The following is a 23,213-nucleotide window of genomic DNA, read 5'->3' on the forward strand; positions in this document are numbered from 1 at the left end:
ACAATGCCTGTCCAGAAATGTTTCCCTAAGCTCGCTCACAGGTGGCACCCTGGTCTACAGGCCTCAGTGAAGACCCAAGCAGGTGTCCCCAAGAATGAACAGAGGAAGCTGGAGTGGGTTGACACATGGCTGTGCCGCAGTGCAGCCAGGACATCTACGAGGGCGAGGCAAACGGGTTACACAGCAACACCATTTTCACAAACTAAACAAAACTTTCAGGTCCCCTGGAAAAGTGTTGGTGACAGCTATTGGTAATAAGACTCCTGGTGAAATCAGGAAACAAAAATTCAAGAGCTGACTGTGGTGGCAGTCATCTGTAACCCAGCTCTTGGGAGGCTGAAGCAAAGTTGTAAATTTGAAGACAGCCGCGGCTAGGTGAGACTACAGCTGAAACAAAGGGGATGAAGCATTCTAGCACTTCTCCCCCAAGGAAACGCTCTGAAACACCAGACAGCAGGCTCTTCCGCCCCAGCACACGGCGCTCAGCACCCTTACCCGTCTTGTCCTCCAAAACCTTGTTAAACCACTGCAGTGAGGCTTTCCTCTCCATGTCCAGGTCTTCGGCAGTGATGGAATAGCCTAGCTCAGGGGGTGGAGGCTGCCCCGGAGAACAGAGACAGGTTAGGCTAACCCCCAGAAGAAACCCGCTCCCAGCCCTCCCGAGTCTAAAAGAGCTCAGAGGGAGGGAAAAGACATACCAGGGTGAGCTGGTCCCCTCGCCGGGAGGGCAGCAGCTGAATTTTGCGTTTGCGTTGCCCAGAGCTGCCAGGCGTGGATGGGGAAGTCCAAGAGTTCTGCTGCTTCCCAGTGGCTGTATCTGTAACTACAAACACAGGTTTGTTGAACTCCCCACTCATCCAAGACAGGGCTGTTTTGTTGGAAGACATCATGTTTTCTGTGTGTGAGTGGCCTGGAAGTATCCTCAACATCATTCCAAAGGTGCACACAACTGCTTCTGGGATGGCTGTGACCCAGAGCCCCACATATGTACTGGACTGTCTGCCTTTCCTCCCACACTAAGGATCTATCTGTTAAGGGCAAGACAGACAGAGCACTGCTCTTTTAGCTTCCACCGCAGACGCCACCCTCGGCCCACACGGCTTCTCTATTTACCGTTTTCTCCTGGGGATTCCTTGTCTGTTACCAAGGGAGCTGAAGAACTGGAATGGTGACACGGCTCCTCCTCTCTGTGGGGATTGTGAAAAGGTAAGACTACCTGAAACTACATAGCACCTCACTCACTCATGGCCAGAGCCTACAAAGACCAAGGCTCTAGGTCTAAGCATGTCACATGTCACAGTTCTTGTAGAAATGAAGGTGGGCTGTTGACAGAAGCCACGAATAACTGGTCTTTAGTTAATACAGTACAGGAAACTGCGAAGTCTCACTCAGAGCCTCCCAAGTCCAGGGTCCAGACTGAATCTTCAGGCTCTAACAGTGGTTAGTGCTGGGAGCTACCAGTGAAGCTGGTGAGAAAGCAGGCCATGACAGACAGGGTGAAAATAAAGGCTTGGTGGCAGGTAGGGCCAGACACACACAGACCTGACCCCCAAGGAGCCCAGCTCCAGTGAAGAGTGAGCTGGGCCAGGGACCCAGGCTCCCTGCTGACCCGATCCACTCTGCACCACTCCCACTGGAGTAGACACAGAGAGGGGACCCCAACCATCAGTGTGCTCAGACTGCATGACAGGGGATCAACTGTAGCAGGCTCTTCTAGGGCCTGACTCTTTAAGCATTGCTGAGTCAGAGTCAACAGAAAGCCCAACAGCCAAACCCTGGTAAGCCCCATTCTTCCTGTCCAGAGAGTGATCAGAAGTGAATGATGACTACCTTGTTTTCTTAGCTGGCCTCTCTGGTGTCTGGGAGCGGGAAGAAGCTGGGCTAGAAAAGGGAGATGAGGTGGGACCACTCCTCTTCCACAGCTGCAAGTCAAGCAGAGTGACACATTTAAGATGACTACTGAGAACATGACTATGCAGAGAGAAATTTTCAATAGGTTAGGTGTGGTGGCACATGCCTTTAATCCCAGCACTAGGAAGCAGAGGAAGGTGGATCTCTGAATTTGAAGCCAGCCTGGTCTACACAGTGAGTTTCAGGGCAGCCAAACCAGACAAAGCACCTTTTTAAGGGGCTTGAGAGATGCTCAGCGGTTAAGAAACATTTGCTGCTCTTTCAGAGGACCCAGGCTTGGTTTCTCCAGCACCCACATCAGGCTGCTCACAAGTACTGTAACTCTGGTTTCTGTGGGCACCTGCAGGCAGATGATGCACCTAAACCCACAAAGCCTCAAATAAATACATTTTTTTCCTTGAGTCTAAGTGTCACTGGATAGCCCTGGTTGCAATTCACCATGTAGACCAGGCTGGCCTCAACCTTACAGTATGCTGCCACACCCCGAAGAATAATAAACCTTAAAAGTTTTTTAAACCACGTAAGATAATACTTGTACCCATTATATATTCCAACAAGGATTGTCTACAGTAAAAAGTACACCCTCTATTTTTGCAGATTCTGATATTTTATCAGACTAAGCTTAAGCATATTAAAAAAAATACAAGCTGGTCTGAAACCCCAGTACTTGGGAGGCAGAAACAGGAGGCTTAGTACAAGTTCAAGGCCAGCCTGAGAGGCATAGCAAACTTCAGGCCAGCCAGGGATCCATGAGACCTTGTCCCAAAAAACAAAACCAAACAAAAAAGATAACTGATCTATCTGCACAAGCCCACACAGCTACTAGTGGTGTCAATGCCAATATTAACATCAAGCCTGCCTGGCTTCCCTACCCATAGATATTAACTAACTCTAACAAGAACGAAAGCTACTTCACATTTTAAAAACTTGTACCAAATTCTAAATGCTTATAAATCTACACTCCAAACTGAACAATCCTTTCAGTCAAACCAGTACCATTTACTGCACTGTTATTCCTTAGTCCATCTGCAGTAGCAGCTCCATTTGTATCAGGTCTGTATTTTATTTATTTCATTTGCTATTTAAGGCTTTGTATTTCTATTAACCTAGACACAGGCCCAATGCAAGGCATCAGAGGGTGGTTTGCATCCTTGGCTCTCAGCCCTGAGACATACCTGTGAGAGGCCACGGGTGGAGCTGTAGGAGCTGGTGATGGCATTGCGGCTGGAACTGGGGATGCCTCCTGTGCATGTGCTAGTCAGGGAGCTCACAGAGGAGGTACGAGACCGTTTGTTCAAGTGGTCATCTGAGCTCTGAGAAGCCAGACTTCTCTTCAGGGAGCCAGGCCTAACAGAAAGGAAAAAGTAGACACGCTACTGAAGGTGTGCTCTTGTTTCTCTATTATGTCCTCCATGGCTCCAAAAACCCTGAAGGAAGACCAGAATGTTCTCATAGGCACTCTCAGCAAATGGCACGGCTCCCTATCTGACCAAGTGACTGGGTAAAGCAAGGCATGGGAAACACAAACAGGACACAGACAGCAGAGCAGCAGACGCCTGGCTGGAGGGAAGGACTACATCCTGATTGTGGCTTCATGGGCAACAGTGTAATGGCTCGATAAAGCTGTTCAGATAAAAAAATCAAGAGTTGGGGGCTGGAGAGATGGCTCAGAGGTTAAGAGCACTGACTGCTCTTCCAGAGGTCTTGAGTTCAATTCCCAGCAACCACATGGTGGCTGACAACCATCTACAATTCAATCTGGTGTATATGTAATTAATAAATAAAATCTTTAAAAAAAAAATCAAGAGTTAAGAACCAACCACTCAGCCGGGCATTGGTGGCGCACACCTTTAATCCCAGCACTCGGGAGGCAGAGGCAGGCGGATCTCTGTGAGTTTGAGGCCAGCCTGGTCTACAAAGCGAGTTCCAGGACAGCCTCCAAAGCTACAGAGAAACCCTGTCTCAAAAAACCAAAAAAATCCCAGCACTCGGGAGGCAGAGGCAGGCGGATCTCTGAGTTCGAGGCCAGGCTGGACCGACAGCCTCCAAAACAATACAGAGAAACCCTGTCTCGAAAAACCAAAAAAAAAAAAAAAAAAAAAAAAAAAAGAACCAACCACTCTCCTGAGCCTCCAACCCATAAAGAAATCTTCCATAATCCTTTCTGTGGGCCTCTGCTCCTCTTACACAACATGCTTCAGTCTGGGAGGATCCTCTCAGCTAGCTCTCAGATCTTTCCCAGACTGTCATCTAGGCTAGAGCCTCCAAAGCCGCCTCACCACCAGCAGCCTTTACCTACCTCAGGCCTCTTCACACGGGAGGTTCACAACATGTGTGCATGTCTCCCAAAGTGCAGTACAGTGAGCTCAATACATGGCTTCACAGACAGCTTTTTTACCACACTGGAACCTGTGTCCCTTGTACCCAAACTCCCTCCAACGTTTTAAACTCAAATGTAGAGATAGTTAGTATTTCTCTTAAATTCCATGTTATAACATTTCTTGAACTGCAGAAGCCTTGTGATCTTGTGATCCTTCTGTGAAGGCTCAACTATATAACATGTTAGGGAAGCAGAGTAAGACAGAGAAGACCAATTATTGGATACAACTGGTGGTTTAATTAAGTATGACTTCACTTGCTACTTGCAACAGAATGACCTGGAGAGACAAAAGGTTGTTGCCCTTAAAACCTGAACACAAAAGCTTACACTTGTCAACTACATGTGTTTACAACAACCTGATTGCCACATATGCATCTGTAAAATCTCCCCTACTACCTGACCCCACCTTGTGGTTGTGGAGTTTAAACGGGAGTGCAAACTGGATGCAGGAGTAAGACCTTTCAGGAGCTGCCTGGCTCTGGTCCACTGGCGACATCTCCTCTCCTCCACGCTCACTGGTGTCAGAGGGCTTACTCCAGCAAGATTAGCACAATGTTTATGTCATTAAACATGGACCTCTGTATATTTCACTCATATGAATTAGTGGAAAAACATGAAAGAAATTGTAGAGAAGATACTCAATCACAGCAAATTAGTCACAATGTCCCTCCAGATTTAACAGTGTCAACTGGACACAATGTAGAAACCAAAGAGGAACCCTGACAGGGCAACAGCTAAACGCACTTTTCCTAAGCATTACCAAGGATTTCACTTACTTAGGCACGAATGCAGCAGGGACTCCATTGGCCACAAGGGGCTCGAATGCTGAATGCCCGCTCCCACTGCTATCATGGCGCCTGTGATAAACCAAGAAAGTTCTCCATGAAATATTGTGCTTGTTGCCAGGCATTGGTGGCATGCACGTTTAATCCCAGCACTCGGGAGGCAGAGGCAGGTGGATCGCTGTGAGTTCGAGGCCAGCCTGGTCTACAAAAGAGCTAGTTCCAGGACAGCCTCCAAAGCTACACAGGGAAACCCTGTCTGGAAAATCCAAAGTTATGCTTGTTTTCCCACTCCCTTTAAGCACTTCCTGGGCCAGCCTTATGCCTCAGCAGGTAAAGGCACTTGCTGTCAAGCCTGCTGACCCCACAGGTAGAAAGAGAACTGACCCTCACAAGCTACGCTCTGCCTTCCATGTTTGAACCAATTTACAAACACAATACACAGTGTGAAGAAAACTGAAAGCATTTCTTCATATTCCTGGAACCCAGCACTACCTCTGTGCAGTACACATTTCATGTGAAACAAGAACGTTTGTTTCACACCACCCAGCCCTGGAAAGTCCATTACTCTAAGACTGTCCTAGTAACTAAGGAGCAAGAAAGACCCTGTAGGGCTGGAGAGACGGCTCAGAGGTTGGGAGCACTGACTGCTCTTCCAGAGGACCTGAGTTCAATTCCCGGCAACCACATGGTAGCTCACAACCATCTACAATTCAGTCTGGTACCCTCTGTGGGTATGTGGGCAGAACACTGTATATGTAATAAATAATAAATCTTTAAAAAAAAAAAGACCCTGTAATACACCTCAACTACTTGGGTGCATCACAAGAAGGAAAAAAATTGAATCAAGTTCTTGTTATTGACGCCGGGCGTTGGTGGTGCTCGCCTTTAATCCCAGCACTCGGGAGGCAGAGGCAGGAGGATCTCTGTGAGTTCGAGGCCAGCCTGGTCTACAGAGCAAGTTCCAGGACAGCCTCCAAAACAATACAGAGAAACCCTGTCTTGAAAAACCAAAAAAAAAAAAAAAAAAAAAAAGTTCTTGGGCTGGAGAGATGGCTCAGCGGTTAAGAGCACTGACTATTTTTCCAGAGGTCTTGAGTTCAATTCCCAGCAACTACATGGTGGCTCACAACCACTTTGAATGAGATTTGGTGCCCTCTGCTGGCATGCAGGCAGAAGACTGTATACACAATAAATAAATAAAATATTAAATAAAAAAGTTCTTGTTATTTTGCCCAAACTACACCAGAACTTATTTTGTGGCCTCAGGCTGTCTTTGAACTTCCAATCCTCCTAGCTCAACCTCCACAGTGCAGGATTAAGAGGTGCCAGCTACCATGCTTGGCAGATCTATCAGTTTTTAGGAGCTGACTTTGCATCAGCTATTACAATCAGAAATTTAGTTACATTATGGGCAGCAGTGCTCCAGAGCTGTTAAGAAAGCTCTATCCAACACACACACACACACACACACACACACACACACACACACACACACACACACACACACACACACACACGAGTGTACTCATGGGGCTGGAGATGGCTTAGCAGTTGGCCCTTCTTCCAAAGGACCTGTATTCAATCCCCAGCACCCATACGGCAGTTCACAAGTGTCTGTAATTCCAGTTCCATGGGATCTGGTATCATCACACAAGCATACATACAGGCAAAACCCCAATGTACATTAAAAATAAATAAATAAATAAATCTTTAAAAAAATTTAAAGAGGTGGGCAGTGGCAGTGGTGGTGGTGCACAGGCAGGTTAATCTCTGTGAGTTCCAGGTCAGCCTCCAAATCTACAGAGAAACCCTGTCTTGAAAAAACAAAAATTAAAGAGTTAGGTGGTGGTGGCACACAACTTTAATCCCAGCACTTGGAAGGCAGAGACAAGAGAATCTCGAGTTCCAGGCCAGCCTGATCTATAGAGTGAGTTCCAGAACAGCCAGGGCTACATAGAGAAACTATCTCAATATAAATAAATGGATGAATGAATATATAAATAGATATTTATTTATTTATTTATGAGTATACTCATAGTGCCAGCCACCACTGCTAAATTCCAACTGTGGGGTAAAATACCAAATCTACAAGTGCACCAGGGCCAAGAAAGATAGTTATCTTCAAGAACATGAGAAGCCGACCTGGACTGCAACGGCTGTCATTTTCTCCTTGCCCCCTGGCCATCTGCTGTCCCTGCTTTGCTATGGGGCATCAGCACAACGCTTACTTACCACACCTGTGACCCTCTAACACCCTTTAACCCATAAATACATGCACCAAAAGATGTCCCTAACTAGAGTGGAGCATGGCAATGTACAAAGGTAATCTCAGCACTCAGAAGGCTATGGCAGAACGATTGTAAATTCTAGTCTAGTCTCGGCAATACAGTTAATTCTTTTTATTATTTTTTCTCAAGACAGCACTTCTCTGTAACAGTCCTGGCTGTTCAGGAACTAGCTTAGTAGACCAGGCTGGCCCTGAACTCACAAAGATCCACTTGCCTCTGCCTCCCCAGTGCTGGGATTAAAGATGTGCGCCACCACCCACTGGCTCATACACAGTGAAGTATAAGCCAGCATGGGCTACAAAAACACTCAAAAAAGAGGTCAAGAAAAAAAAACAATCTCCTTCATTCATTTTGTCATCTAGTATTAGATAGAAATGGTCAATTTTAAATCTGACAGCTATAAGTTGTCCAGACAAAGGGGACAAAGGTTATTCTTCCCTTCCCTGGGGAGACACGTGATACACTGTCTCCTCTTTACACCAAGAGGCCACCTCGTTACTTCTAACACTCCATTTCCAGTCCTCCTGCACATACGATCTGTAATTACCTTGATGGTTTTTTCGTCTTGGTTTTTGGTTTTTCGGAGACAGGGTTTCTCTATTGTTTTGGAGGCTGTCCTGGAACTCGCTCTGTAGACCAGGCTGCCCTCAAACTCACAGAGATCCTCTTGCCTCTGCCTCCTGAGCGCTGGGATTAGAGGCGTGCACCACCAACGCCCGGCTTACCTTGGTTTTTAACGATTTAAATAAGTTGTCTTGCCTGGAGTGCCAGGTGGCATATGGAAAGGAATAGTGCCCTGAAGTTCGAAGCCAGTCTAACCTAGACAGCAAGAGCTAGGCCAGGGCTACAGAGGAAAAGAAAAGTCTGTCTCAAAAACACAGTGGGGGCCAGGTTGGTGGCCCAAGCCTTTCATCCCAGCACTCGGGAGGCAGAGGCAGGAGGATCTCTATGAGTTCAAGGCCAGCCTGGTCTACAAAGCTAGTTCCTGAACAGCCTCCAAGACAATATAGAGAAACCCTGTCTCGAAAATCAAAAAACAAACCAACAAAAAAATCCACTATTGGCACTTAACTAAATAACATAACACTATGACTGGAGGAGGGAAAGACTGATTATTCTCTTTTAAAAATAAAACTTGCCGGGCGTTGGTGGCGCACGCCTTTAATCCCAGCACTTGGGAGGCAGAGGCAGGCGGATCTCTGAGTCCAGCCTGGTCCGACAGCCTCCAAAACAATACAGAGAAACCCTGTCTCATAAAACCAAAAAAAAAAAAAAAAAAAAAAAAACTTAATAGATTAACATCCAAAGCTGATGGCTGGTCACACATGCCCATGATCACAGCATTTAAGAGGTAAGGATTCAAGAACTCAAGGTCAGCTTGGGCTGCTAAGTATAACACCAATCTGCAACAGAATACTGGGAGGGGAATGCAGAGTTCAGTGGGGGCAATAATGCTAATGCCGGTAAATTCTTGCATAAAGCAGAGTTTAAGAGCAAGGGAATTGAAGTTTACCTAACCCGTGCCTTAAGAAGTGAAGGTGCAGGGCGGTGGTGGTGCACACATGTAATTCCAGCACTTGGGAGGCAGAGGCAGGTGGATCTCGGAGTTTGAGGCCAGCTTGGTCTACAGAGTGAGCTCCAGGACAGAAGCTACAGAGAGAAACTCTGTGTTTAAAAACCAAACAAAGCGAACAAAGAGGTGAACAGTGTTAAAGCCCTTACTACCAAGCTGCTGCAGGGCTCACACTGGAGTGTCTCTATCTAGACCTCAACAGTGTCTCTGGCGTCCACCAGAAGCCAGCTCTGTGCTCCTGTGGTCAGTACCTTCTCTTGTTCTCCTGGCCATCGAGAGGCAGCTGGTCTTCCTCCACTGTCCTTTTCTTTCTTTCTTTGAGGGCACTCAGCACAGTCTCCTTCGCACAAGGATCCGGGGCAGTGCTTGATGGGGAGGACAGTGTTGTGTTGAGTATCTGCTCTGGCCTACAATGAAACGTAAGATTCTAGAAACAGGATATTTCAACAACCACCAGACAGACACCAGAAACTAACCAACAATCATGACCAACTTAACCTCATGTATGTATAGAAACTATGGCAATTAGCAAGTTAGGCCTGGTGGCTGATGCCTGTAATCCCAACAGTGAGAAGGCAGCAGCCGGAGGAGCATCCTCAATCCGGGGCCAGCCTGAGCTACACTGTCAACTTCAGGCCAGCCCGATGTATGAATAGTGTGACTGCGCGCGTGTAGAGACGGCTCGGTGATGAAGAGTTGCAGTCATGAGGGCTAGCGTTCAGATCCCAGCGCCCACACAACAATTCAGGCATCCTGCATACCCTGTAACCCAACTCCAAGGGGACTAGAGACAGAGGACAGAGGACAGCTAGGGCTTCATCAACTAGACTGAAACTGGAGCGTCAGGTTCAGGGGAGACCCTGGCTTCAAAGGAGTAAGCGAGGGCAATAGAGGAGACCTGAGGCTTTCTTCTGGTCTCCACACGGGAGCAGATGCAGGTGCTCACCTGCACACACACGTTTGTACACATACTCACATTGGTGAGCGAAGTAACTTGCTGTCTGGAGGGGCAATCCTCACGGTCACTGGGCTACACACCATCCTGGAGTTCCGTGCAGATAGCACAGCCTTCTTGTGACCACCATTCCAGCACACTGTTGGCAGGGACCCAAGCAAGGAGTACTGGGCCTGCTGAATGGGATACCGTCTTCGAGGTGTTATAACGAACCGATTGGATAAAGACCCACAATCTCTGTAGAGAATAGGAGACACACGCTGGAACCACAGAGCCTCAAAAGAACACTGGATTACTGAGTGCACAAACAGAGGCATTAACACTTCTTTTCCAGAGAATATCAATCCCCCCCCTTATTTATTTTTGGGAGTGACAAAACCCAGGGGTGTGTGTATGCCAGACAAGCACTCTACGACTGACAGCTCAGACCATAAACCTTTCTAGCAACAGGGAACACAGAGTTTTAATGGCATTTCCCCCCATTCCATCCAAGGGCAGAAAATAATCACTTACTTAAAACGGCCATCTCTGCCATGGTCTTCAACAAATTAAGAGGGAAACTGAAAACCTTGGCCACACAGGTATGTCAGCAGTGCATGCAGCTGGGGTGTGTAGGGATAATTTTGTTCAATTTGTCTGCACTAAATCACCAATACACAGCCAAAGCCAAAAGCCTAACGACCTGAGATCTATCTCAGGGACCCACAAGGAGGAAGGAGGGAAAAAAAGGTTTTATCCAGAATCTAGGCTGACCGTGGTGGTGCACAGCTGTAAACCCAGCACTTTAGGTGCTCGCAGGAGGGTCAGCAGTTCAAAGTCATCTTCACCTACTGAGTGAGTTCACAGCACGAGCTACGAGATCCTGTCTCAAAAAAAAAAAAAAACAAAAAACAAAAAACAAAACCCGAAACCAAAGGCTAGGGAATGAATGGGCAGAGTGCTCGCTGCTATGAATGAAGCTGCGGGTTCGATCCCAGCACAGCGCACAACCTGGTGTGATGGTGCAACCCTCTAATCTTGTCCTTGAACTCCTCATCCAAAAGGTGAAGGGATGAGGAGTTCAAGGACTGCCTCAAACAAAGAAAGGGTTTGAGATCAATCAACCTGGACCAAACACTCTACCTTTATATATATTTTAAAAAATAGTAAAGAGACAGGAGAGTAAAGAAGAAAGGGAAAGGGGGAGCGGTAAAGAGACGGAAAAAGAAAAAAAGGAAGGTAAGAGAAACTCGGATTTCCAGGTTGAGCCGAGGTTAAAGCCGCGGCGACCCCGGGGAGCTCGCCATGACTTACCGGTGGGGCGGCCTCCGAGAGGGTCGTAAAAGTGGGGTGGGAAGCGCGGGGTAGACATGGTGGACTCGCTGGGCCGCCGCGGCCGGCGGCGGGGAGCGTGAGGGTGGGCGGCGGCCCGGCCTGTCCCTAGGGTCCTGCGCTAGGGCGGGCTGAGGGGGGCCGGGCTTGCCGAGGTAGCTGCCCATGAGTAAGAGCTCGGCGGGGTCGGGGCCTCCGAGAGGGCTGCGGGGCTCGCAGAGGCTGCCGTTGACCGCGGTCTTAGCCGGAGGCGGCGAGGCAGTGAGCGCGGGCCGCGGCTGGCGGCGCGGGTCACGCACGAACGGCGACGGGCCCCGCGGCTCGCGGCTCAGGCCCCACCAGGCCGCGCTCGCCCCCACGGCCAGCCAGGCCAGCGCGGCCGCCGCGGGCACTAGGTAGAGCGCGAGGCCGAGCAGCGCCAGGCCAAGTGCCGCGGCTCCCGCCGGTCCTCCGCAGCCGCGGGTCCGGCCCCGGCCTTCCCGCACACCCAACGGGGGCCGCCGCCGCTCCACTCCGCCAGCCGCCGCAGCCGCTGGAGACATCGCGGCTCCGCGCCGCGGGGCGGACTTAAATATCCCAGGGTACACCGCGCCGCGCGCCGCCGCTCACGTCACTGTCCCCGACGCGGCACGCCGGGGGAGGAGGGGAAACGCGGCCGCGAGGCGGAGGAGGCGCGAGAGCAGTCTTTTTTCGAAATACCGTTTGGGTAGGCGTTGGTGGCGCACGCTTTTCATCCCAGCACCCGGGAGGCAGAGCCAGGAAGGTCTCTGTGGGCTCGAGGCTGGCCTGGGTCTTAAAGTGTTCCCGTAGAGCTAGGGGCACGTAGAGACTTAAACACACTCAGAACGGAAGGGAGAGCTGAGAGCTGGGATCGAGGTGCCCTCGCGAGGCGGAGGGGGGCCGATCACAGAGTTCGAGGACAGCTTCGGTGTACGTGGAGTGAGTTCCAGGACCGCCAGGGATACACAGAGAAGCCCTGTCGCAAAAAACAAACAAAAACCCCACGAAACCAAAAACACAACAACAAAAGAAACTTAAGCAAAGACAGCCCTCTCACAGCCTGTTTTGACGCTTGAGGCAGAGGAAGAGCTGCTTTAGAAACCGAGGCACGGAGCTGTGGTGTTGGCACTCGCCTGGAATCCTGGCATTGGGAGGTGAAAGCGATAGTAGGCCAACCTGAGCTACTTAGAGAGACCCCTGACTCAAACAAAACAAAGCCCATCAATCAGAGTCTAGCCCGGCCTGCATAGTGAGACCCTGTGTGGAAAAAATCAGTCAGTCCTGGTGAGGAAGGTCAGTCCAGTCTGGACAGCAAGCTCCAGACCAGCCAGAGTTACACAGTGAGACCCTGCCTCGAAATAAGTTAAATACATAAATTTGTTATTTGTTTGTTTGGTTTTTGTTGTTTTTTGTTTTTTTTTTTAAGATTTATTTACTTATGTATACAGTATCCTCCCTGCATTCATATCTGCCCGCCAGAAGAGGGCGCCATATCTCATTACAGATGGTTGTGAGCCACCATGTGGTTGCTGGGAATTGAACTCAGGTCCTCTGGAAGTGCAGTCAGTGCTCTTAACCTCTGAACCATCTCTCCAGCCTTGTTTTTGTTTTTGAGACAGGGTTTCTCTGTATTGCTTTAGAGGCTGCCCTGGAACTCGCTCTGTAGACCAGGCTGGCCTCAAACTCACAGAGATCCGCCTGCCTCTGCTTCCCAAGTGCTGGGATTAAAGGCGTGTGCCACCAATGCCCATAGATTTGTTTTTTATGTGCACGCCTGTTTTGCCTGTATGTATGCTGGGATTACACTAATGAGCCACCACATCTAACTTTCTCTATTGTGTGTGTATACGTGTATGCACATATATGTGTGTAAGCATGTATGCATGCATATGCACATGTATGGAAGCTAGAGGCTAACAAGTGTCTTCCTCAATCACACTCCACCTTTTTTAAAAACTTACCTGGTGCCAGGTGTTGGTGGCTCACGCCTTTAATCCCAGCACTCGGGAGGCAGAGGCAAGTGGATCTCTGTGAGTTCGAGGCCAGCCTGGTCTACCGAAAGAGTTCCAGGACAGCCTCCAAAAAACAATACAGAGAAACCCTGTCTCGAAAAACCCAAAACAACAAAAACCTTATCTGTTATGCATACAGTGTTCTGCCTGCAGGCCAGAAGAGGGCACCAACTCTCATTAGAGAGCCACTGTGTGGTTGCTGGGAATTGAACTCGGGACCTCGGGAAGAGCAGTCAGAGCTCTTGACCGTGCCCCCTTGTTTTGTTGTGATTTTTCCCTTGAGACAGGGTTCGCCCAGAGCTCACCAGTTTGACTAGGCTGGGTGTTGCTCTGCCCATGCTTGTCTGTTTACCACCACCTCGGGGGTTTGTTGCTTTTTCAAGACAGAGCTTCTGTTTGTAGCACTGGCTGTCCTGGAACTTGCTTTGTTGACCAGGGTGGCCCCAAACTCACAGAGATCTGCCTGCCTCTGCCTCCTGAGTGCTGGGATTAATAGGCCTGCGCCACCTCATCCAGCCCGGGTTTTACACTGATGCCGGAGACCTAAACTTAGATGATGTGCTTGGACAGCAAACCCTGTACCAACGGGACCATCTTAGCCCACATTTATTCTTTTCGTGGTGTGGTGGGGATTGAATGCTGTCTCTCCACCATCGAGAGCAAGGTAAGCCAGGCATGGGGAGAGAAGGCTAGACGGACGAGAGAGGGTGGGGAAGAGCTCAGGACACTGCGTATTGTTTGGCTTGTTCATAAATACTGGCTGGACTGGTCAATCAGTGGGTGAGGTGGGCCCTAAATATAGTCAAGAGACGGATGGCCTCTTAGTTCCTGAGGTATATCCAATGGGGTTTATTGGGCAGTTACCACTAGAAGGCAGCCCCAGGCTTTTCTGCAAAGGTACACACAGCCTTACCTTGGTCTTGTAGAGTCATTGAAGCACTGTCTGAAGGACACATGACCAAGCTACCTGAGGCTTGTATTTGTCCTTTGAAAATTGTGGTTAACAAAACAGCAAAATGGGACTCGTCTGTGCTTGGAACTGATAGCCTAGTTGTTTTATCCCTTTCCCTGCAGGGGGACCTGGAGGGTGGGGGGATGGGGCTGGGGGGCTGGGGTGTGAACAGTGCAAGGCCGTCCCTAGTTCCTTATTGCTCACCACTACAGCCTGGGTTACATGAGACCCTGCCCCACCCTCCAAAAGGTGTCAGCTTGACCCAAACCTAGACATGCCTGAGAAATCTCAGTTGAAAACATTCATCCTTTAGGAGGCCTGTAGACAACTGTTAGGGCGTTTTCTTGGTTTAATGATTGAGGTGGGAGGAGCCGACCCCTGTGGGTGGTGCACCTTTGGGCAGATGGTCCTGAGGGCGTGCGTATACGTAGCTAAGCAATCTGAGGAGCAGGCCAGTAAACAACTCTCATGGTCCCTGCCTCAGTCCCTGCCTCCGGATTCTTGCCTGGGTGGACTGCGACGTGCCAGTGGGAGCCAAGTAAACCCTTTTCTCCCCACGCTGCTTTTGGCCGTGTTTTGTTTTTTGTTCTTATTGCAGCAACAGAAACTCAACCTAATAGCTAAGTCACTTGCTTCACTTTAATCTCTAGGACCCACGTTAGAAGCCAGGTGCAGCAAGGTGTGGTGGTGAATGCCTTTAACCCTGTTATCCCAGAAGCAGAGGCAGGGTGATCCCTGAGTTCGAGGCCAACCTCGACTCCGTCTCAATAAACAAACAAACCCAGTCGTGTGAGAGGGAAGACAGGAAAATGAGGATCCCAGGGCCAGGGAGGACGGCACAGCAGCAAGGACGTCCACTGCTGAGCATGGCCGACTTTAAAAGAGGAGAAGGTGCCAGGGGAGGAATGACAGTGAAGGTTATCTTCTATCCACACATACTACAGGTGTGCACATACTAACTTCACACAGACCGTAAGATTGTAGCCACACACACACACACACACACACACACACACACACACACACACGAGGAAGGACGGGAGGGAGGAGGACAATGAGAGGGCTCAAGGCACTCGCTCTGAAGCCTGGTGACTGAAGTTCCATCCCCAGAACCCACTTGGTGGAAGGAGAGAACCGATTCCTGCACATTGTCCTCTGACCTCCACCTGCCCTTCAAGGTGCACACACCGTGTGTAACACATGTGTGCACAAACACCATCAAACATGGTCAAACGATCAAACATGTAAAAAGTCCCTGATCCCAACCCTTGGGAGGCAGACAGGAGGGTGTCTGTGAGTTCAAGGCCAGCCTGGTCTACTGAGCAAGTTCCCAGACAGCCTCCGAAGCTATATAGAGAAACCCTGACTCGAAAAACAAACAAACAAACAAACAATGAATAAAAAGCTGAAGGAAATTTCAATTTGTACGAAGTTTGTGGGCATTTCTAGCATGTTCCTCAGTATCCAGTCTCGCAGTCTGGTCCAAAGGTCGCATTGTCGGTGTCTTCAGAAAGCCCACAGACCAGAGTGAGGAGCACCATTTGTGTGAGTGGGCTCAACTGATGGAAGGAAAAGCTTGTATATGGCAGAGTGGAGATATTGGGGAAATGGCCAGGAATCTGGGACTGGGCATGGCTTCAAAGTGGTGACAATTAGGCTCGATCTCAAAAGATGAGTAGACTTTTCCAAGGTGAAAGAAACCGGACCAAGGAAATAAGGGCAAACTCTGTGGGGTGGTGCACACCAGCAGGCCCAGCAGGGGAGGGCATGAGGATTGGAAGTAAAAATAGATAGGGCCGGGTGGTGGCACACGCCTTTAATCCCAGCCCTCAGGAGGCATAGGCATGAGTATCTCTGAGTTCAAGGCCAGCCTGGTCTACAGAGTGAGCTACACAGCCAGAGCTACACAGGACAGCCAGTGCTACACAGACCAGGCTTGCCTGGAACGTAGAGAGCTCTACCTGCCTCTGCCTCCCGAGCGCTGGAGCTAAAGGTGTGGGCAACTGTGCCCAGCACACTTCTTTACAAGAATGCAGCTGTGTGGTACCCATGGCACTGTGGTTCTCTCTGGGCCTCTGCATTGCTTTGGAGCCTGTCCTGGACCTCGCTAGCCTCGAACTCACAGAGATCCGCCTGGCTCTGCCTCCTGAGTGCTGGGACTAAAGGCGTGCTCCACCACTGCCTTTAATCCCAGTTTTTAATTTTTTTGAGACAGGGTCTAGTGTAGCTCAGGTTAGTTCACTGTGTAGCTGAGGTTACCCTAAATTTCTGATCTTCTGATGGAGATGGAGGCCAGGAGGACCAGAAGTTCAAGGGCAGCCTCGATTACATAGTTGAGTTTGAGGCCAGGAACAGGGAATCCTGTCTGAAAACCCAAAAGTGAGGAAGAAACAAAGACATTCTCAGATAAACAAGCCGAGGAAATGTATTGATGGTGTAACAAGCCTCAGAAACTGCCTTTGCTTCAAAGCACCGAAGCAGCGACTCCTCTTCAGTCCATGACTAAAAGCATGCAAGGGCAGTAGATAGATGCTCAGCAGAACTCAGTCCCACATGAAGGAAGCAATGGCCAACCCCTGAAAGTTGCCTTCTGACTCCCACACTGTGTGTGGCACTCCAGTGACTCCACTCACACACACATGACACACAGACGAGTTTGTTTTGTTGTTGTTGTTTGTTTGTAACAGTAGCAGGCAGCAGGGGTGGTGGTACACATCTTTAATCCTAGCACTTAGGTGGCAGAAACAGGAGGATCTCTGTGGTTGAGGTCAGGACAGCCAGGGCTACATAGAGAAACCCTGTCTTGAAACACCAAAAAAGAAAAAAGAAAAAAAGAAAAAGGCTGAAAACTGGATATCCCTGCCTTCATTTTGTATGTTTCCCTTCCTTTCAGCTGCTGCCTAACATCTGCACATAGGTTGTCAGTCACTCAAGGTGATAGCTGTATTACTCCCCTCTGCGGCATCTGTCAGCTTTTTACAGTCCCAGACCCCTGAAAGATACCAGTTAGGCCGGGCGTTGGTGGCACACGCCTTTAATCCCAGCACTTGGGAGGCAGAGGCAGGTGGATCTCTGTGAGTTGGAGGCCAGCCTGGTCTACAGAGAGAGTTCCAGGACAGCCTCTAAAGCCACAGAGAAACCCTGTCTGGAAAAAAAAAAAAAAAAAAAAAAGATACCAGTTAGTCTAATCCTTGGACTCCAGGCGGCTGAGCTTCCGAGGCCCACCACCAGGGGGCACTGTTTCACCACGGAGCGGTGGCTCTTAAATCAGGCACAGTACCCTCCTGAGGACCTGCTTGTCCCCTAAAGCAGTAAGGACTTCTTGAGGCCGCTTGGCAGAAGCAGAACTCAAAGTGGACCCTGCCCGGCTTAATTACTCTTAGTTCTCTACCCTTGACCTCTCTAAAACCTCAAGTCCCAACACATGGACTAGGTGGTCACTAGACTCTTATCTGTCCCCCTTTTGAACATATATTTTAAAGTAAACAAATAAATTTGCTTATTATGCATGCATAGGCACACATTCAGGGTTTTCTTATAGACCTGACTATCCTGGGACTCACTCTGTAGACCAGGTTGGCTTCAGTGATCTGCCTGCCTCTGCCTCCCAAGTGCAGGAATTAAAGGCATGTGCCACCACAAACAAGTAAATTATTCTTTTTTTTTTTTTTTCCGAGACAGGGTTTCTCTGTGGCTTTGGAGGCTGTCCTGGAACTCACTCTGTAGACCAGGCTGGCCTCGAACTCACAGAGATCTGCCTGCCTCTGCCTCCCAAGTGCTGGGATTAAAGGCGTGCGCCACCAACGCCCGGCTAGATTATTCTTTTTTTTAAAAAGATTTATTTATTTATTACATATACAGTGTTCTGCCTACAGAACAGAAGAGGACACCAGATTGAATTGTAGATGGTTGTGAGCCACCATGTGGTTGCTGGGAATTGAACTCAGAACCCCTGGAAGAGCAGTCAGTGCTCTTAACCTCTGAGCCATCTCTCCAGCCCCTGTTTTTGGTTTTTCGAGACAGGATTTTTTTGTGTAGCCTTGGCTGTCCTGGAACTCACTCTGTAGTCCATGCTGGCCTCTAACTCACAGAGACCCACTCGCCTCTGCCTCCCAAGTGCTGGGATCAAAGGTGTGGGCCACATGCCTAGGTTTAAATACCAGAGGTATGCGTAACAGCTGTGGTCACGTGTGGCCCCCATCACTGTCTTCAGGCTCCCCTGCATGTAAGTGTTTTGTTTTCATCAACACACACTTGTCTGGTGCCCACAGGGGTCAAAAGAGGGCATTGGAGCTCCTGGGACTGGAGTTACAGATGCTTGTGAGCCACCATGTGGTGCTGGGAACTGAACCCAAGTCCTCTGAAAGAGCAGCCAATGCTCATCAATACTGAGCCATCTCTCCAGGCCCCTGATTTATCTTTTAGCATTCATCTGTTCCTGCAAAACATGGAAACTCTTATGTTTGCTGTCTTTGTTGTTGTTATTGTTTTGTTTTTTGAGACAGGGTTTCTCTGTATTGGTTTGGAGGCTGTCCTGGAACTCACTCTTGTAGACCAGGCTGGTCTCAGACTCATAGAGATCCACCTGCCTCTGCCTCCCAAGTGTTGGGATTAAAGGCATGTGCCACCATGGCCCAGCTGTAAAGGTTTCTTTAAGAGGCAAATGCAGGAAGCTTGAGTCCAGGGAAGAACAGAGGAGAACAGGATGAGAGATACCATAATAGAGAGAGTCATTATAGGTTTGAGGAGAGATCTGGCACTAGTGTGATTTCCAGAGATCTACAAGGATGACACCAACTGACAAACTAAGCAATAGTGGAGAGGCTACCTCAAATGCCCTCCCTGGATAATGAGATTGAGGACTACCTTATATGCCATCCTAGAGCCTTCATCCAGTGGCTAATGGAAGCAGAGGCAGACACCCACAGCTAAACACTGAACTGAACTCCTGGTACCCAGTTGCAGAGAGGGAGGAGTGATGAGCAAAGGGGTCAAGACCAGGCTGGTGAAACCCACAGAAACAGCTGACCTGAACAAGGGGGGAGCTAATGAGCCAGACTGATGGCTGACAGGCCAGCATGGGACTTATCCAGACCCCCTAAATTTGGGTGTCAGTGAGGAGGCCTTGGCAATCTATGGGGCCTTGGGTAGTAGATATGTAGTTATCCCTGGCATACAAATGGACTTTGGGATCCCATTACACATAGAGGGATGCTCTAATCCTGGACATATGCGGAAGGGCCTAGGCCCTGCTCTGGATGAAATGACAGACTCTGGAGATCCCCCATGGAGGTCCTCATCCTCCCTGGGGAGCGAAGTGGGGATTGGGGGGCTTGGGGAAGTTGGAGGGGGGTGGGAGGAGGGAAGGGAGAGGGAGCTGGGATTGACATGTAAAACAAACTTGTTTCTAATTTAAATAAAAAGAAAAAAAGGAAAAACTGTACTTTCTCTCTGCCATCTCTCTGAGAAGGCAGACAGATCTGATCTGTCTCTCCCCCTCTCTTTTCTCTGCCTCTCTTTCTCTCCTCCCCCCTCTCTCTGCCTTCCTTTCCCAATAAAACCTCCTTCCCATGTAAGTTCTGCCTGATGGCCTGTTTGTCCCCTGCCATGGGATCCACCGAGGTCTCACCTCCAGTTGTATTGTATCAAGCAGCAGGCCTCAAATCCCTCGGGACTGAGGTTACTGGTTGTGAGCCATGCTGGTGCTGGGAATCTAACCTGCATGCTCTTAGTGGCTGAGCAAACTTTAAATTATTTTTTGAGACAAGGTCTTACTATGCATAAGAACACTGCCTGTCCTGAAACTTGCAAGACAAGTTTGACCTTGAACTCACAGATCCTCCTGCCTCTGCTGCTGAGTGCTGAGAATAAAGGTGTGTGCCAACCATGTCTAGCATGAGTACCAGCTTAAAAAAATAAAACAAAACCCAACAACTTTTATTTATAATGTAAATCAGTATTTTGCCTGCCAGCATGTATATGTATCATATGTGTGCCCGGTACCCCTGGAGGTCAGAAGAGGGTGTCAGATCTCTTGGAACTGGAGTTACAGGTGGTTGTGAGTTGCTTTATGGGCTCTGGAAACTGAACCTGGATCTTCTGCACAAGTAACTAGTGCTCTTAGTGGATGAGGCATTTCTCCAGGCCAAACGTCTATGTTTTGAAGTAAAGACAAAATGGGCAAAGGAAATTATGGGCTAAGATACTTGGGCTACAGCATATCCTATAGTAGTTTTTTTTTTTTTTGGTGGGGGTACACAGGGGTAGTTGAGACAGTGTCTCGCTACATAGACTGTCCTGGAACTATGTAAAACAGGCTGGCCTCACACTCACAGGGAACTATTTCCGCTTCTGCATGTTGGGATTAAAGGCATTTGCCATCAGGACTCCTGCAGTGGTTTTGTTTTATTTCTTCAGATGTCCTTACTATTTAGCCCAGGTTGGCCTTGAACTTCAAAACCTCCTGTCTCAGCCTCCCCAGTGCTAACATTAAAGATCTTACCACCATGCCTACATGGTTTCTTCTTGGTTTTCTTTTTTTTGCTTGCTCTCTTAAAAAGATTTTTTTAACATTTTAGTTTTGTGTGTGTGTGTGTGTCTGTGAGTAGATATATGCATTTGAGTACAAGTGCCTGAAGACATTCAAAAGCAGGTGTCCAATTCCTTGGATGTGGAGTTGTGGGAGGTTGTGAGCCTCCTGACTGGGTGCTGGGAACCAAATTTTATATCTTCTGCAATGGGAACCCATCCAGCCTCATGTTATTTATTTCGCGAGACAGGGTCATCTAGCCTAGGCTGGTCTCAAACTCTCTGTGTAGCAGAAGCTGCCCTTGAATTCCCGACCCAGCCTCCTCTTCCTAGTGTTGGGATCATAAGCATGTCCCCACCGCTCCCAGTTCAAATCGTCGTGCCTTCCCGGCAGGTTCCAGGTATCCCAGGCATCCTACAGTCTCCATCTCCCAAGTGCTGGGACTGAAGGTGGGCACCAGTGCCTGGGCTTTAAATCTGCCGTTTTATTGTGATGTGTTCCTTACAAAGCCCAGTCACACAGCCCTCGCCATCCATCAAGGCATCTATGTGGAGTGCTGTCGATCCGCCCACAGCTGAACTTGGCTAACAGAGAAGCCTTCGATGACATAGGGACTTACCAGACTACATCAAGTCCACGCGGGTCCACATGGATAGTGGCCCGGCCGCGGTTACGGGGCCGCGAGGCTGGAAATTGTGGCAGCCGCCCCTGGCCAGAGCAGCCCGCAGCTCTAAGCAGCGTGAATGTCCAAGCAGGCAGAGACCCCATGGTCCCTACACGCACCGCGTGCCTCTTACATCACTACAGGGCCGCTCCTGCAAGAGAAGCGCCAAAGGCTTTCGGTTGCCAGGTAACAAGGCAGCAGCTCCCAACCAACTGCCGGCTTTTGGCTGAAGGCGGGAAAAGGAGATGCAGGTGATGATGAGTCTTTTTTTTTTTTTTTTTTTTTTTTTGGTTTTTCGAGACAGGGTTTCTCTGTGGCTTTGGAGGCTGTCCTGGAACTCGCTCGGCAGACCAGGCTGGTCTCGAACTCACAGTGATCCGCCTGCCTCTGCCTCCCGAGTGCTGGGATTAAAGGCGTGCGCCACCAACGCCCGGCAGGTGATGAGTTTTATGAGTAGATTGTTTTCTTTTCTTCTCGTTTCCTGCCTCTTCCTTTCCCTTCCTTTCTCTCATTCCACATCCTTTCTCTTTCCTGCCCGTTTCCCACCCTTCAGCTAGGCTTACTGGCCAATGAAACAATAGAAGTAGGAAGCCAGCCAGTGTGTACCCCTCCATCTTACACTGCGAGTGTTCTCGCTGCTGCTTTAAGTTTTCGGCATCAGACCCTGGCTTCTCCAGACTGACTGGCTGGATCATCCGTCCCTCTATTTTTATTAAAAATATTTACTATGTACAACATTCTGCATGCATGTTTGCCTACAGGCCAGAAGAGGGCACTACATCTCGCTACAGATGGTTGTGAGCCACCATTGGTTGCTGGGAATTGAACTCAGGTCCTCTGGAAGAGCAGCCAGTGCTCTTAACCCACCGTGTAGTCCAAACTGCTTTCGGCTGTGTAATCCTCCTGCCTGTTTCCCGATGCTAGGATTACAGGTGCACGCTACTATACCCCTCCCCCCTCACCAGCTGCAGACAGCTTGTGAGGCAAGCCCTCCACCAGTGAGGCACCCCTTTCCCCCAGCTTACAAACTGGGGTGGTTTGAATAAAAATGGCTCCACACTATTAGTTGTGACCTTGTTGGAGGAAGTGTGTCACAAGGGGTGGGCTTTGAGGTCTCAGAAGTTCAAGAAGTTCCTGCAGATGTAGAACAGCTACCTCTCCAGCACCGTGTCTGCCTGCACGCCACCAGAGCTGTCATGATAATGGACTAAACCTCCTAACTATAAGCCAGCCCCAATGAAATGTTTTCCTTTGTAAGAGTCGCCATGCAGCCGGGTGTGGTCACTGTCTTGTCACAGCAATAGAAGCCCTAAGACACAAACTAGTGTTTCCTTAGCTAAGTGTAATTTGTAAATTTATGTAGTGCTTTTCTGTGCATTCACTAGGCACGTGCAGGTAGCTGCTGGACTTAGAGAAAGTTGTGAGTAACCTGATGTGGGTGCTGGGAACTGAACCCAGGTCCTCTGAAAGGGCAGCAACTGCTCTTAGTGCTGATCCATCTCTCCAGTCCCCCGCTTTTTTCAAGACAGGGTTTCTGTGTAGCCCTGGCTGTCCTTGCACTCGCTTCAGGGCTGGTTTCAAGCTCAGAGATCCGCATGTCTCTGCCTCACAAGTCCTGGAATTAAAGGCGTGCACCACCACCGACTGGCTTTTTTTGGTTTTGTTTTTTGAGACAGGGTTTCTCTGTGAAACAGCCCTGGCTATCTTGGAACTCACAGAGATCCACCTGCCTCTGCCTCCTGAATGCTTGAATTAGAAGTGTGCACCACCACGGCCCGGCTCTTTTTGTATTTTTTTTAATACTTAAAGAGAAAGCCTGATTTAAAAAAAAAAAAAGAAAAGAAAAAGAAAAA

At 49.1% G+C, this 23,213-nt stretch overlaps 1 protein-coding gene across 3 annotated transcripts in view; it reads right to left on the reverse strand.

Annotated features, from left to right (window-relative positions):
- The window catches only part of Pom121c (POM121 transmembrane nucleoporin C), a 28,184-nt gene extending 6,776 nt beyond the window's left edge, over positions 1-21,408 (reverse strand). The window contains exons 1-9 of one of the 3 annotated variants that reach the window (XM_040731220.1): positions 21,316-21,408; positions 9,914-10,129; positions 9,189-9,344; positions 5,068-5,148; positions 3,087-3,258; positions 1,831-1,922; positions 1,114-1,187; positions 699-823; positions 496-598 (exon numbers count right to left, since the gene is read on the reverse strand). In XM_040731220.1, the coding sequence (XP_040587154.1) occupies positions 496-598; positions 699-823; positions 1,114-1,187; positions 1,831-1,922; positions 3,087-3,258; positions 5,068-5,148; positions 9,189-9,344; positions 9,914-9,978 (868 nt within the window). In that variant the 5' untranslated portion in view covers positions 9,979-10,129; positions 21,316-21,408. Of the gene's footprint in view, positions 1-495; positions 599-698; positions 824-1,113; positions 1,188-1,830; positions 1,923-3,086; positions 3,259-5,067; positions 5,149-9,188; positions 9,345-9,913; positions 10,130-11,185; positions 11,776-21,315 lie in introns of those variants that run through there. The other 2 variants (XM_040731219.1, XM_013120801.3) reach the window with 2 other exon arrangements.
- Positions 21,409-23,213: the final 1,805 nt, after the last annotated feature.

Source organism: Mesocricetus auratus, unplaced genomic scaffold (genome assembly GCF_017639785.1).
Source record: "Mesocricetus auratus isolate SY011 unplaced genomic scaffold, BCM_Maur_2.0 Super-Scaffold_100025, whole genome shotgun sequence".
Taxonomy (NCBI): Eukaryota; Metazoa; Chordata; class Mammalia; order Rodentia; family Cricetidae; genus Mesocricetus; species Mesocricetus auratus.